The following is a 15,069-nucleotide window of genomic DNA, read 5'->3' as shown; positions in this document are numbered from 1 at the left end:
CAGTTAAATCAACTATAATTTGCATTAAAGAATTATGGCGGTAAGTTGAATGGCAGGATTAACTCTCATCCCCTCGTTTAGACATGGCCTTAGAGCCATGGAAATACTGTTATATAATGGACACTAGAGACACACTATGAAAGATGTCTTTATGTTTTAAGTAAGTAAAAGTTTTTATTCATTCGAAATATGGAACATACCTTTAATATTCAATTTATGTGGTTTCACATCGAAGAACCAGCTGGAACATTTGTGGTCTGCGACACAGGATAAGTTAATTCCCAAACAAGTTACTCTAAGATCCTCATCAGAACTAATTAGCATGTCCTTAATGCAAACACAGTATTTTTGGTTCTTTGTTTTATCAGTTGAGTTATCTTGTGTTTACAATGATCGCGTGTGTTGATTAGATAACTTGGCTATAATCCAGATATGTATACAAATTTGCGGAAATATTTCATAGACAATATATTTTCTCTAGTGTTCCGGAAAGTTAACTATATGGTAGATATGCTTTCCTTTGCTTATGTTATAAAAGCCACTTATCATCACAAACTTCCTGTTTATTTATATTTCTTACTATATATTGCATAGAACTAAAATTTAGCACCGACTGAAAAAGTTGGCAGGAAAAAAATCAAATTACTGGAAATTATCACTTATGACGTTATTCTTCCGACGCGTGAAATTATGAATTTTTAATGTCACAAATACATATAAGAATAATTAGAGACTTTCGAAACAATAAAGATTAGATTTGCAACAGTCTCTTGTGTTGTTATTGCCAAAATTTTACGCTCGAGAAGTAGTAGTTGGCATTGTGTGCTCGGAGGTTGAAAACGGCAGACGCAATGGCAGTGGACTTCGATGAGATATTGGCCAAATGTGGGGACAACCATCGCTACCAATATTTGCTGCTGGCACTCTACGGCTATATAACATTTGTCACTTCGAGGCACTATTACTCGCAGAGTGTGATCGGCTTTATTCCCGACCATTGGTGTTATCATGAGCAGCTGGAGAATAGTACATTTGATGAAATCAAAGCTATTTACTCGCAATTCGAGAATCCTTCGTGTACACGGCTCGATGTCATCGACCTAGTTAGCGGCAATGTGACAATTAGTGATAAGAAATGTGATCGTTGGATCTATGACTACGACTTTGATTTCGTCAGCATTAATGCTGAGGTGAGTTTTCCATAGTCAGTTGATATAGACTATCTTCACTACACTCTCTATCTTTTTGTATGTAGTTCAATTGGGTCTGTGACGCAGCTCTCAAGGGAAGAGTGGGACAGAGTCTATTCTTTGTGGGTAACATGTTTGGGACATTTTTGTTTGGGTTATTGGGCGACCGAATTGGACGTATTAAAACATTAATATTGGCCAATTGGTGTGGCTTCTTGGGTGATTTCGCCACAGTCTTTGCCCAGGACCTGACTACATACTCAGCAAGTCGCTTCGTTTCTGGACTAGCTTCTGAAGCAAATTTGTATCTAATGTTTTTACTAGGTAGGTATCTGTTAATTAAATATTTCTATAGTATACTAGGAGGGTATTCCTTGAACTTCAGAATACATTTAACTTTTCATCCTTTAGTTCTCGAATACATCTCTCCATTGCTACGAGATACGGGCCTGAACACAACCTTAGGTATATTCTACTGCCTGGGAATGATAAGTGCATCTTGGCAAGCAAGATTTGTGGGAGACTGGCGCAGTTATATGATGTGGACGGCTTTTCCCTCTCTGCTGGTTACGCTCTTTTATTTCCTGTTACAGGAGAGTGCTCAGTGGCTGATTACCCGCAATGACATAGATGGAGCAATCGAGAGATTGCAAAGAGTGGCCCATTTTAATAGGCGGCACGTCAGTAAAGAGGACTTTGATGATTTTCGTAAACATTGTTCACTAACTTCCGGGGATACTGACTCCAAAGAGGTTGTACACAAACAAACAGGCCTATTCGATGCACTTAAGACACCTCGCTTGCGGAAAACAGTAATCGAAGTCATTATTATTTAGTAAGTGTGCGAAATCGTTTCGATCTGACTAAATGTGTAATTAATTTTTTTCCTCTTTCATTGTTAATGCAGCATGATCGTAACACTTTGTTACAACACGATAGCTCGTAATGTGGAGGGTGTCGGGATTTCACCTTTCATCATGTTCACGCTGAATGCTTTGACCCTGCCACCGTCAGGCCTAGTGCAGGCTCAACTTCAAAAGCGATTCGGACGCAAATTCACACTTGTGAGTTCCATGCTAGTCCTTAAACTATTCACAGTTGTCTATGGAACAGTTCTTACCATCTGGAAGCAACCCAGTATCATATTGTTGGTGTGTCTGCTGCTAACCTCCCGGTTTGGTATTTCCGTGGCCACCGGAGCCTCCTTGCAGTTCTCTTCAGAACTGATACCCACCTGTATCAGATCACAGGTATTGGCCGTAGCTACTATTGCTGGAGCAGCAGCATCCTTCCTTTCGCCGTACATACAATATTTGGATACATACATTCAGGCTGGCCCGGCTTTTATACTTTTCGTGCTCTTCATAGTCTGCACATGGCTTAGTTTGCGTTTACCCGAGACCACGAACAAAAAGCTACCCATATCCTTGGCTGATGGGGAGCAGTTTGGCGCAGGAGAGCGAATGTTTGACTTCTTGAGGAGGAGGAGCAAAAAAGCTGACAAAGTCGATGCAAGTGCCGAAACAGAAGATAAATTAATGCCCGAATAAATAACAAAAGCAATTTCGATATGTGTGCCAATTATCCTGTATAACTTAAGATTCTGAACAAATGAACAAATCAAACATCTCAACTAAGTAATATGTGTGCAAGCATAAATGCAAACACTGAATTTTTGCTTCATTGTTTGTATGCTGATTTTAGCAATAAAGTTAATTTAAGTTTAAAGTGAAGCGTGTCTTGATTAGATAACTTGACTATTAACCACATTTGTGTGGGGACATCTGTCATTGGCAGAGACAGGACTATATATGTATGTATATATTATCTGATAACTACTTAACAAAAGACCTCGATGAAATTAGAACAATGAACTAAAAACAGAAGGTGGCATTATATACTTGGAGCTGACGGAGAGCAGAGGATGTGAACTTTGACACCATCGATCCCAGTTCTTTATGGTGAAATGTTCCTTCCTTCTTTAGTTTCTTACCGAGCAAAAGTTCTCTTTTTTGGGGAGTACCAATGAAGTCGATAAAGACGGTGACAGTCCCGAGAATCAGGAGAAACTAATGCTCGAATAAACAAAGAATTGTGCAAATGACTTTTGTGAAAAAGCGTGATGAGTATTTTGGGGGTGTTATTTGATTATGAAGTTTATCATTTAAACTAATTAAAGTTTATAGTGAATGCGTGTGTTGATTAGATAACTTGGCTTTAAATGTGATATATTGGCAAAATCCTTCGTGCTCTCAGAGATTCACTTTAGTCACTGAAGTTTATTGTTTCGTGTAGACTAATTATGTTTTCGAAGATTTCTCTTCCATTTCAGAGTATTTTTTACAACTAAATTCAAAGATTGAAAGATGGATCCAGGACAAAGGCGCGTAGTCAGGTATGGTGCAATAGGAAATAGCGGAAAAAACAAAATTAATATAGGCCATTTATAGAGTGATAAAGCTTTTTGTGTTGAAAATACTATTTCCAGAATCGATACATGATACCAAACAGAAGATGCAGAACAAATTTGTCAGTTATCCGAAGTCGAAAGCTTTTAATTTCGTTGGGGGAAAGGATCCTCTGGAAGTCTCATCTGAGTCCGTCCTTCGCAGGGCACATACATTATTCTGTTCTAATCGTCGAATGTGTTTTAAGATCGTAGATAAACAGGAGAACTTTCTAAAGCATTCCAAAATGACAGTTTATATTACTGTCTACATACATATGAGACGAAGAACATAAAGATTAGATGTTAAAGTAATTTTGCCAGTTATTACCAAAACAACTCGTCGGACTACAGACGAGGAATAATAGTCCACATTATGTGGATGGAAGTGACGATGAGCAGATGCCATGGCAATGGATGTAGATTTCGATAAGATATTGTCCAAGTGTGGTAACAGACATCGCTACCAATATTTGCTGTTGGCACTCTATGGCTACATAGTATTTATCACCTCGAGGCATATTTTCTCCCAGAATGTGATTGGTTTCGTCCCCGATCATTGGTGCTATCATGAAGCCCTGGAGAATAGTTCATTTGATGAAATCAAAGCCATTTATTCGCAATTCGAGAATCCTTCGTGTACACGGCTCGATGCCATCGACCTAGTTAGCGGCAATGTGACAGTTAGTGATAAGAAATGTGATCGCTGGATCTATGACTACGACTTCGATTTCGTCAGCATTAATGCCGAAGTGAGTTTTCTAATTAATATCCATATCTACCCACTTCACTCTCTATATTTCTTTATGTAGTTCAATTGGGTCTGCGACGCAGCTGTTAAGGGAAGAGTGGGGCAGAGTTTCTTCTTTGTGGGTTCCATGATTGGGACATTTTTCTTTGGACTATTGGGTGACCGAATTGGACGTATTAAGCCACTTATTTTGGTCTACTCGTGTGGCTTCTTGGGTGATTTCGCCACAGTCTTTGCCCAGGATCTCACCACATACTCAATAAGTCGATTTATTTCCGGTTTAGCAGCCGGAAGTGGGTACCTAATGTTTATACTCGGTAATAACTTAAAGAATTCGTTTATAATGCTAAATTCTGATAATTATTTTATAATTTTTTAGTTCTGGAATATATCTCGCCATCGCTACGCCATAAAGCACTCACCATTACACAAAGTTTATGTTACTCTCTAGGCTTGATAAGTGCATCCCTGCAAGCTATTTATACTGGTCACTGGCGTATATGCATGGCCTGGTCGGCTTTCCCTCTACTGCTGGTTACTTTCTTTTATTTCCTGCTGCAGGAAAGTGCTCAATGGCTGATTACCCGAAATGACATAGATGGAGCAATCATGAGACTGCAAAGAGTGGCTAAATTCAATAGACGTCAAGTCGGTGAAGAGGACTTCGAGAGTTTCCGTGGACATTGTGTGGAGACCTCTAAAGAGTTCGCAGAGAAGCAAACAACACTCGTAGATGCTCTAAATATACCACGTCTCCGGAAAACTATTATAAAAGTTGTGATATTTTTGTAAGTCTTCGGTATACCTTTCGATTTTATTTAACTTTATTCTCTCTCTATACAGAATGACAACGACAGTTTGCAACATCGCCCTATTTCGTAATGTGGAGGGTGTCGGAATCTCGCCATTCATTATGTTGTCTCTAAATGCTTTAACTATGCCACCCTCCGGGCTTATTCAGGCTCAGCTTCAGAACCGATACGGTCCGAAATTCACTCTTTTCAGTGCTTTACTTGCAATAGGAATATTTACCGCTGTCCATGGAATAGTCCTATCGATCTGGAAGCAACCCAGTGTCATTTTGTTGGTTGTTATGGTAATGGCCTTCAACTTTGGCGTATCGGTCGTCGCTCGTGCCAATATGCAGTTCTGTGCTGAGCTTATACCCACCTGTGTACGGTCACAGGTGATATCATTCGCCAGTGTCAGCGGAGCAGCAGCATCTAGCTTAACGCCCTACATACTACATCTAGACATCTACCTAAGAGCGGCTCCTTCGATTTTACTCTGCCTGTTAACACTTTTCAGTGCTTGGATCTGTTTGCTTTTACCGGAAACGTTCAAAAAGAAGCTTCCCCTGTCGCTGGCCGATGGAGAGGAATTCGGAGTAGGAGAAAGCATGTTTTCATTTTTGAAGGGCAACAAAAAGGAAGCCAAGGACGAAGCAAGTGCTGAGACACAGGAGAATCTAATGCCCAAATAAATGTGTCTTTAGTTTGATGGTTTTCTTTTCATTCTGATTTATCTTGTCTATAGATATAAATTATCTGCACAATTGTGTGTTGAGTTATACATATATCGAATTGAACGACATTGTTTTTTGAACATAAATGTTTCCTATATAACTTGGATATTTCGGGCTTCTTAAGAGCTTTTAAATATATGATCTCTGTGTTAATTGTCCGGCGCTTTAAAGTCTAAATGGCTTTATACTATAAATAAATACGAAAAGAATTATAATCTTCATACACACATGCGTAAGGAAAGAAAAATATAAAGATTAGATTGTTATTTTGCATTCTTAAAATGTAGAATAACACTCTTTTAAACTGTTTAGGAAAAATAATTACTGCCATTATGAGCCTCCAAGTGACGAAGAGCAGACGCCATGGCAGTGGAATTGGACTTTGATAGGATATTGGCCAAGTGCGGGGACAATCATCGCTACCAATATCTGTTGCTGGTATGCACTGCCCTCATATTGGCTCTTACTTCGAGGCATATTTTCTCCCAGAATGTGATTGGTTTCGTTCCCGATCATTGGTGCTATCATGAGCAGCTGGAGAATAGTACATTTGATGAAATCAAAGCCATTTACTCACAATTCGAGAATCCTTCGTGTACACGGCTCGATGTCATCGACCTAGTTAGCGGCAATGTGACAGTTAGTGATAAGAAATGTGATCGCTGGATCTATGACTACGACTTCGATTTCGTTAGCATTAATGCTGAGGTGAGTTTTCCAATTAATATTGACTATCTCCACTACACTCTCTATATTTCTTTATGTAGTTCAATTGGGTCTGCGACGCAGCTCTCAAGGGAAGAGTGGGACAGAGTCTATTCTTTGTGGGTTCCATGAGTGGGACATTTTTCTTTGGCCTTTTGGGCGACCGAATCGGACGTATTAAGCCACTAATTCTGGCGTATTCGTGTGGCTTTTTGGGTGATTTTGCCACAATATTTGCCCAGAACCTAACTGCGTACTCAATAACTCGCTTCGTTTCCGGTTTAGGATCGGGAAGTACATATCTTATGTACATACTCAGTAAATAATCAAAAGCTTGGATCTTAGGTCAATCAAATAATGCCTGTTTTTTTCTAGCTTTAGAATATATTTCACAATCTCTGCGTCACAAGGGCCTAACCATTGTGACAGGCTTATTTTTCTCCTTGGGATTGATAAGTGCATCCTTGCAGGCTATTTATGTTGGTCACTGGCGCGTCTACATGGCTTGGTCGGCTTTCCCTCTTTTGCTGGTTACGCTCTTTTATTTCCTGTTACAGGAAAGTGCTCAATGGCTGATTACCCGCAACGACATCGATGGAGCAATCATGAGATTGCAAAGAGTGGCCCAATTCAATAGACGTCATGTCAGTGAAGAAGACTTTGAGAGTTTCCGTCGATATTGTATCGAGACCTCCAAAAAGTTTTCAGAAAAGCAAACAACGCTCACAGATGCTCTAAATACACAACGTTTAAGGAAAACGATTATTCAAGTCGTGAGTTTTTTGTAAGTTCTCCAATTTCAAACAGAACCCAAGTAGAATCAACGAACTTATTTTCGCTTTCCTTGCAGCATGATCACAACAGTTCTTAACGTCACAATGGCTCGCAATGTTGAAGGCGTCGGAATTTCGCCCATAATCTTGTTGTCTCTAAATGCATTAGCTCTGCCATCATCGGCGTTGCTTCAGGCTCACCTTCAACAACGAATGGGTCCCAAAGTAACAATTTTGATTGTTTTGCTTACTACTGGAATACTGACGCTTGTCCATGGTGTAGTTTTATCGATCTGGAAGCAACCCAGCGTCATGTTGTTGGTTAGCCTGTTATGGTTTTTCAACTTTGGTAGTTCAACAGTCTCTCGTGCCAATGTTCAGTTCTGTTCCGAGCTAATACCCACCTGTGTACGGTCGCAGGTGTTGTCTCTGGCTCATATTGCTGGAGCAGCAGCATCTAGCTTATCGCCCTACATAATTCATTTAGACATCTACTTAAGAGCAGCTCCTTCGATTATACTTTGTCTATTTATATTCAGCAGTACTTGGATCTGTTTGAATTTGCCGGAGACATAAAACAAAAAGTTACCCATATCGCTGGCCGATGGTGAGGAATTTGGAGTAGGAGAGCGGATGTTTGATTTTCTGAGAAGGACCAAAAAAGTCGATGAAGTAAATGAGACTACCGAGACTAAACAAAAACTAATGCCCGAATAACCTTGTCATTATGATAAACTTAAGTATGAATTTAATCCCAGTATTTGATATGTTTTTTGACGAATAGCGTTGATTAGATAAGAACTACATAAGTTGTCGAAAATCTCCCAAAAAAAGAGTTTTCTTCCTATTCTTTAGGGGACTGGTAGAGAGATGTGTTATTTTCACTTGTCTGAAAATAAAGATTAATCTCAAGGTGGAAACTTTTATTGCCCAGGATCCATTTTAAAACTGTTTAAAAATAACAAGCACTTAAAATAAAAACTGAGGTTTAGATAAGTTCGTAGTCCATTTAGCCTTTTCAAAAACCGCAGAGTTTTCTTATTAAAAAATTTTGTTAAAAACTTCTTTTGAGTATTAAGAATATCGTAATGAAAGGTTTTTTCCTTTTTTCTTAATGGAAAGACTTAAGGAGAAACACATGAGACATTTTTGAGGCAATACTTCGGTCCTGTGAAGAAAACTTCAGACTTATCTCGAAGCCACGTTATTTGATCTGGTGCTAAAGCTACAGATACAGTAAGCACCACGAGACGAGTTCATATAGCCATGTCCGCCCGTCTCTCTGGATCAACGTAAACTCATCCTAGACCGTAAGAGCTACAATTTTGCATGTAGGCTTGTATATCTCGGAATCAGACGGATCGGATCATATAGGAACGATCGGTGGAAAACAGTGACTTTAGTCGATAACATAGAATTATAGACTGTTCTTTCGCAAATATAAGACTTTTTAGGTACGTAAGAGTAACAAACAACTTGCAAGGATATACAAGTTGGACGCGGTCGAAATTAGCCCCGGCCCTCCTGCATTAATCTATCCTTGTAGCTTACTTTTTATCCAAGTAGCTGACTTTGGAGCCTTGTGAGTATTAGGAATAGATCTATCTTTTTGAACAAACTTCGAACCGATGAAATCAAAGGTTTACTTTCATTCAATTTATTATTGATTCAAAAATAAAAAATAATAATAATAGTTATTAAACTATTTCCGTTTTCAAATGATAATTGATCTCATTTGATTCTAGAATATTATGTTGTACTTTGGTGAAACAAAGTACAATTTCACAACAGACAATCCAAATAAATCTAACATCATATTAACTCTTGGATCTTTGTTTTAAGTTTAGTTTATGCTCTTATGAAGTGATAATTGAAATATCTCAACAGACGGCACCGAAATCTGATATAAAACTATTGTTTATAGTCTCTTTGAAAACCTCCCCGTCATGGCTATAGCTAATCTATGCGACGGCAATTATAAAGATAAGCAGCAACCTTCACACATCAAAATAGAATTCTAAATAAACATAATTGAGAGTTAGACAGAGTGTCTATCAAGAGTTTGTCACCCTCTTTGGACGCCTCTGCTACCACCAGCATTACTCTCAAGTGCATTCAACTCTTAATGCAATAGATTTCCAAGACGATAGACGGAATATTTTCGTTTCGTAATTCATTCACATTTCAGAGGTCACAGATGCTGCCTAATTTTTTTTTTTTTTTTATCTAATTGAATGTCTCTGTGACTCTCTTTGCGGCATTTCAGACACACACCGGCTTTTGCTTAGATTGAAATGAATGAGCGAATCCATCCACTCGAATAATAATAATAATAATAAAAAAAAAAAAAAAACATAAAATTTGCTTCTCCTCAATCCGACACACACGCCATACAAAATAAGCGATAAGACTCACTAGAGACTCGTCCACAGTGAGTCAATCTTATCTGGGCTAGACCAAGAGAAAAAGTTTTTATTTTTTTTTTTAGCAAACTTTAGTTGTATTTCTCGAGCCGGGAGACTCAGTCTCTATTGAATCTCAACGTGGGCACAACGCACATAATCGAATATTTTGTCATGGACTTTGACAAAATTTTGGAAAAATGCGGAAATGCTGGGCGCTATCAGTATCTGATGTTGTTGCTGCTTGGCTATATAGCATTCACGACAACAGTGCATTATTATTCACAGAACATTATAGGATTTGTGCCGCAACATTGGTGCTATCATCAGGATTTGTTGAATCGGAGTCACGAGGAGATTGCAGCCATCTATGAACCATTTGGCAAAGATGCCTCTTGCATACGACTCGACTCCATAGAGGGGACAAATGTGACAGTCAGCGAGAAGGCCTGTGAAAAATGGATATACAAATATGATTATGGATTTCGTAGCATGAATGCAGAGGTTTGTCATCCTATCATCTGATTTCAACACTCTTAATCTCTTAGTTTAAAAGTCATTGCGGTGAAACTTGATAGTAGTTAATCCAAGGTTTTTTACTATGTGATTATTTTCAGTTGAATTGGGTATGCGAGGATGCTTACAAGGCTCGAATTGGGCAATCGCTTTTCTTTTTGGGATCTCTGATGGGTACATTTACATTTGGTATCCTGGGCGACAAGATCGGACGAGTCCGTGCTGTGATTTTGGCCAACCAGTGTGGTTTTGTTGGTGACTTTCTAACCACCTATGCCACTAATCTAGTGCAATTTGCCATTTTTCGTTGCATTTCGGGATTGGCGGCCACTTCAAATTATTATCTGATGTTTATTCTGGGTAAGCAATGCGGTATCTTATTTTCTTTCATCTTTAGTTTATCATATTCGTCTCCTATTATTATTATTTTTCTTTGTTTTCTGTGCAGTGCTCGAGTACTTGGCTCCCAAGCTACGTAATTTGGCTCTGAGTGGAACACTCGGTTTTTGCTTCTGCCTGGGCGCTCTAGTGGCTCCTTGGTTAAGTGTTTTAGCTGGAAATTGGCGCATCTATTTGACATTCTCGGCCCTGTTGCAACTGGTGGTGGGTCTCTTCTATTTTGTGGTACAAGAGAGTGCCCAATGGCTGATAACACGCAGCAATGTGGAAGGAGCCATTGCCCGTTTGAAGCACATTGCCCATTTCAACGGACGTCAAGTATCGCCCGTTGATTTTGAGGCATTTCGCAATCGTTGCATAGGAAAACGAAAGCCCTCCCACCAAAAGGAGCGTTCTGTTAGAATATTTGATCTGTTACGTACCCCACAGCTGCGTAAAACATCGCTGCTGGTGATACTTACCTTGTGAGTATGAAAATAAGATGTGGTTTAGTTGATGGTTGTGTCAATATTTGTTTGCATTGTCTTTCAGTATGCTGACCTCTTTGAGCTTCAATACGATTTCACGTAACGTCGAGGGGTTGGGTCTATCACCTTTTGTGGTGTTTTCTTTATTTGCTGTGGTTGTGCCACCATCGGGAATCATTCAAGGTCTACTACAGAGTCGTGTGGGACGCAAGGCTACAGCGTTTCTGGCCATGGTCGCCACTGGTCTGCTGTCCTTGGCCTTGGGCGTAGCTCTATCCCAGGAGGGGGCTCAGCATAATGTGACACTATTGCTGGCCTTTGCTTTGCCCATGCGTTTGGGCATTTCAATGTGTTATACGGTGACCTCTCAGTTCTCGTCCGAGTTGTTGCCCACCTGTGTGAGGTCTCGTGGCATGGCGGCTGTTCATTTGTCGGCAGCAGCTGCCTCGTTTATATCCCCGTATCTAATTCACTTGGGCACCAAATTGGCAGCAGCACCATCTCTAATTCTTTCTGTTGTCCTGCTAACTGCGGCCTTGGGCACACTCATGTTGCCAGAGACGAATAACAGGTGAAACGTCTCGTAGTTGAAGCTTTAATTTTTCCTAAGAAGAATTTTTCTTTTGCAGAAAACTTCCCATAACATTAGAGGATGGCGAAGCCTTTGGCAAAGGTGAATCCATGTGTGCCTTCGATTGCTGGCGACCTCGTGACGATGATGATGATGATGGGGCTAAGGTAGCCTTAGAAGAACTTAAGCTAACTGGGATCAATGGAACAACGTCAAAGACTGAAACTGGTTTAAATGATGAAGAAGTTTAGTTAAAGGATTTATATACACACATTTTTTTTTTCCGAAAGTTGACAATAGATGGTGAAATTTATTTTATTTGATTGATTTCCATTTCACAATTTGCAACACAATTTTTTACTTAAAGAACTTGTGTGTGTGTGTGTGGTGTGTGTGTGTGTGGTTTGTGTGTGTGCCTTAGTTTTTACACTGCAATTTGTATTGAGCCAAAGAGTTGTTAATTTCTTTAGTATTGTTGATTTTGTTTGTATTAAGTACTTACTTGTAAGTAAAAATACATAATGTTCCATATGTATATAAGGTGTATTGTTGATAAACCTCATGTATTTGTTGTTGTAAGTATAGTTTTAAATGCCATAAACATAACGGCTATAATATGCATTTTTCTTTGTTTTTATTTTCATTTCCCAATTTCATATCTCTAACAATAGGTGTGTGTGTGTGTGTGTGTGTGTCTGAAAAATGGTTGCCAAATTTGCAAAAATATTGATTGCGGCTCATAAAATCTAAGACTAAGGTTAGGGAAGTATCCTTTGGTTTGAGTACTTCACTTGACCGAAACAATGGGTATATATAAATATATATATATATATAGAATCGAATAACACTAAGCATAAAGGCAACCAATTATCTACGTTTTTGTATATATGTATCTGTGTGTGTGTGATAGTGTGTATATCTGTAGGTGTATACTATAAAATCTTTTCTACAGTAACGCAACATATACTTATTTGTTTGTATGTATGTATGTATGTATATTCCATATATAGTAGAATAGACCGAACAATTTCACTCTTTACTGATTATCCGGCGGATTCAAAAACATTCAAAGTCGATGACAAATTTTAGTTTTTCTTAAACTTATGATTGGCCATGGCACACTGTGCGTATACGTTATTGACTGGTTTGGAAACATCTATTATTTCATTATCATTTGAAAAGTTTGCTCATTCTTTTGCTCTTAGTTTTCTAATGTTTCTTAATTACCGTTTCCGTTAAAAATGTCAATCGCTTGCAAACCTTACTTGGAATAATCTCCACTTTACATGTCTCAATCATTTTACTCTCTCTTAAAAGACTTGCCAACTTGCAATTACGCATACGCAGTGTATAACGCAGGGCCAAGGGGAAAATATTCTAAACCAGGTCAGCAATGCAGACCACTATTCAGAATTTGTTAATTCAAATATCGGTTTTGAAGCTTCTTAGCGAGTTTTGAACTTTAAAAAGTCAACAGCACTTCCTCTTCAATATGTCACTGCATTCGAGATAACATTGGAATGATGTTGAATAGAATTAATATATTCTTATCCACCCTGTTCGGCTTATGTGCGGCCTGGGGATAAGTTTTTTCGATATGCATTCTAGAGGTATTTATTTTTTAACCTGAACTCCGCCTTACGATTCAAGATTCAAAACTTTGTGTTTTTCGGTCTACTCTAATACAAAGGTATATACATATGTATGTATGTATAGTATATTTAGTTAGTGTATATCATAAAGTTTAACACTTCTAATGAAACATCTCAATTTTTGGTTTCCCCATTCATTTTATAGGTATTTCTCTTCTTAACTTAAGGCTATGAGCAATTCTCCCGATTGCTATCAAATACAATGGCTACATAAATATTTCTTGATATTTTTTTTTAAGTTTTAACTTGCATACAATTGTGTTTCTGTATATGTGTGTATACACTTTGTTGTGTGTTGAAAAACTTTTCATATAACATTCCACCCTTTCCCATATTTTTTGGACTTAAGTCTAATGTATACGAACAACTAAATTTATCTCGTTTTTTCGTATTTTTTGTTTTGTAAAGATATTTGTATTGTTTGTAAGTTAGTTTTCGGTTTGTTTTTTTTTATCGAGGATACGAGTAGGTAATCAACACACTAGTTCACAATTGTTGATTCAGTTGAATTCAAAATGCACACGTACATACATATACATTCATAGTAAAAAAGGTCAAAAAAGATGTCTGTCGCCTGCTTTGCTCTCTTCTTAATTAAGGGAGTAGGTTAGTTCAAGGTTTTAGTTTAAGGTTCATTTATTATTTATATATATTTAGTAGCACCATGTCAGTGAGTTGAGTAAGTAAAGTGTCCATTGTTAAAACACAATTTCCAGTTTTGTAGAGATCGAGTTAGTTTTAGAGTTAAGTAGAAAAATATATATACATATATATTAATATGTATATATTAAGTAAGTTAGTTAGTTAGTAGGTACACCATGAAACATTAGAGACGAAAAATAATTTGTTATGTTTGTATGTATATCATTTGCAAGTGCGATTAGATTCTCAACTAATTTATGGCTAGATTAGATTTAGATTTCGATTGACTTGGTGATCAATCGTTACTTATAACATTTTCGTACTAAATTTTTTGTTATTGTGTTTTCTAATTCTTAGTATCTTGTATTATGTTTGCAACTAAATACCATTGATTTCATTATACATTTTCTTTGCAATATTTGCTGCTTATTGTTTGACATTTGGTTTTGGTTTGGAGAAAGTTCTTTCTATGCATACATATATGTTCAACCACATTAAACTGGCCTACAATATATGGTGTGTGTGTGTGTGTGTGTGTGTGGAGTGTGTGTGTGTCTGATGTGTTTCGAAAACAACGACGAGTATAAAAGACAAGCGGTATTTAGGCAACGAGTGATTCAGCAATTGTCATATATAAAAAAACACATTCTCTATAAATTTGTTAAGTATTTCCATTCAACAATGCATTTTATGTTTTAATATATATAAACTTACACCAAAAGCATTCATAAGATTCGTTATTTTTTTATGTATATATTTTTTCCTTTTGTTTTTTACTTATATTTTTGTATGTCATTTCACAACAAACAAATAAGGTAACAAATCAAAAAAAAAAAAAAACCTTTTAAAGAGCTGCCTCAGGGGAATCCAAGTTAATTAGTTCAAGGTATATAGCAAGTGTGTGTATATTTATCGAGTACCTACTATATATACATACATATATCTAAGTATATATACTAATTTCACAGGAAATTGTCCTTTTTTTGTATAGAGTTTCAAGGGGCGGATAATATTAATAGATTTTATGGTG

General features: G+C 37.7%; 3 protein-coding genes and 1 pseudogene across 3 annotated transcripts; all 4 read left to right on the top strand.

Annotated features, from left to right (window-relative positions):
* The first annotated feature begins 773 nt into the window (after positions 1-773).
* LOC137582227 (organic cation transporter-like protein) lies at positions 774-2,740 on the top strand. Its single transcript, XM_068296686.1, has 4 exons — positions 774-1,190; positions 1,256-1,514; positions 1,602-2,025; positions 2,098-2,740. Exons 1-4 carry the CDS (start codon positions 852-854, stop codon positions 2,738-2,740), a joined length of 1,665 nt encoding a protein of 554 aa, XP_068152787.1. The 5' UTR covers positions 774-851.
* A 1,303-nt stretch (positions 2,741-4,043) lies between these two features.
* LOC137582226 (organic cation transporter 1-like) lies at positions 4,044-5,870 on the top strand. Its single transcript, XM_068296685.1, has 4 exons — positions 4,044-4,388; positions 4,449-4,704; positions 4,767-5,175; positions 5,231-5,870. The coding sequence occupies exons 1-4, from the start codon at positions 4,044-4,046 to the stop codon at positions 5,868-5,870; spliced, it is 1,650 nt and encodes a 549-aa protein (XP_068152786.1).
* Positions 5,871-6,275: 405 nt separating this feature from the next.
* LOC137582223 (organic cation transporter 1-like) lies at positions 6,276-8,107 on the top strand (annotated as a pseudogene).
* A 1,803-nt stretch (positions 8,108-9,910) lies between these two features.
* On the top strand, positions 9,911-12,366 carry LOC137583102 (solute carrier family 22 member 6). Its single transcript, XM_068298004.1, has 5 exons — positions 9,911-10,296; positions 10,410-10,668; positions 10,757-11,171; positions 11,239-11,745; positions 11,804-12,366. Exons 1-5 carry the CDS (start codon positions 9,967-9,969, stop codon positions 11,994-11,996), a joined length of 1,704 nt encoding a protein of 567 aa, XP_068154105.1. The 5' UTR covers positions 9,911-9,966; the 3' UTR covers positions 11,997-12,366.
* Positions 12,367-15,069: the final 2,703 nt, after the last annotated feature.

The sequence above is a fragment of the Drosophila tropicalis genome, unplaced genomic scaffold, assembly GCF_018151085.1.
Source record: "Drosophila tropicalis isolate 14030-0801.00 unplaced genomic scaffold, ASM1815108v1 contig_859, whole genome shotgun sequence".
NCBI classification, from domain to species: Eukaryota; Metazoa; Arthropoda; class Insecta; order Diptera; family Drosophilidae; genus Drosophila; species Drosophila tropicalis.
Note: the sequence above shows the minus strand (reverse complement) of the source record. Positions and strands in the feature narration are given on the sequence as shown.

Coding starts and splice junctions, on each gene's coding strand:
- LOC137582227 (XM_068296686.1), top strand. CDS start 852: ATGGCAGTGGACTTCGATGAGATATTGGCCAAATGTGGGGACAACCAT. Junction 1,191..1,255: donor TCGTCAGCATTAATGCTGAG/GTGAGTTTTCCA, acceptor TTTTGTATGTAG/TTCAATTGGGTCTGTGACGC. Junction 1,515..1,601: donor GTATCTAATGTTTTTACTAG/GTAGGTATCTGT, acceptor TTCATCCTTTAG/TTCTCGAATACATCTCTCCA.
- LOC137582226 (XM_068296685.1), top strand. CDS start 4,044: ATGGCAATGGATGTAGATTTCGATAAGATATTGTCCAAGTGTGGTAAC. Junction 4,389..4,448: donor TCGTCAGCATTAATGCCGAA/GTGAGTTTTCTA, acceptor TTCTTTATGTAG/TTCAATTGGGTCTGCGACGC. Junction 5,176..5,230: donor ATAAAAGTTGTGATATTTTT/GTAAGTCTTCGG, acceptor CTCTCTATACAG/AATGACAACGACAGTTTGCA.
- LOC137583102 (XM_068298004.1), top strand. CDS start 9,967: ATGGACTTTGACAAAATTTTGGAAAAATGCGGAAATGCTGGGCGCTAT. Junction 10,669..10,756: donor TTATCTGATGTTTATTCTGG/GTAAGCAATGCG, acceptor TTTTCTGTGCAG/TGCTCGAGTACTTGGCTCCC. Junction 11,172..11,238: donor CTGCTGGTGATACTTACCTT/GTGAGTATGAAA, acceptor ATTGTCTTTCAG/TATGCTGACCTCTTTGAGCT.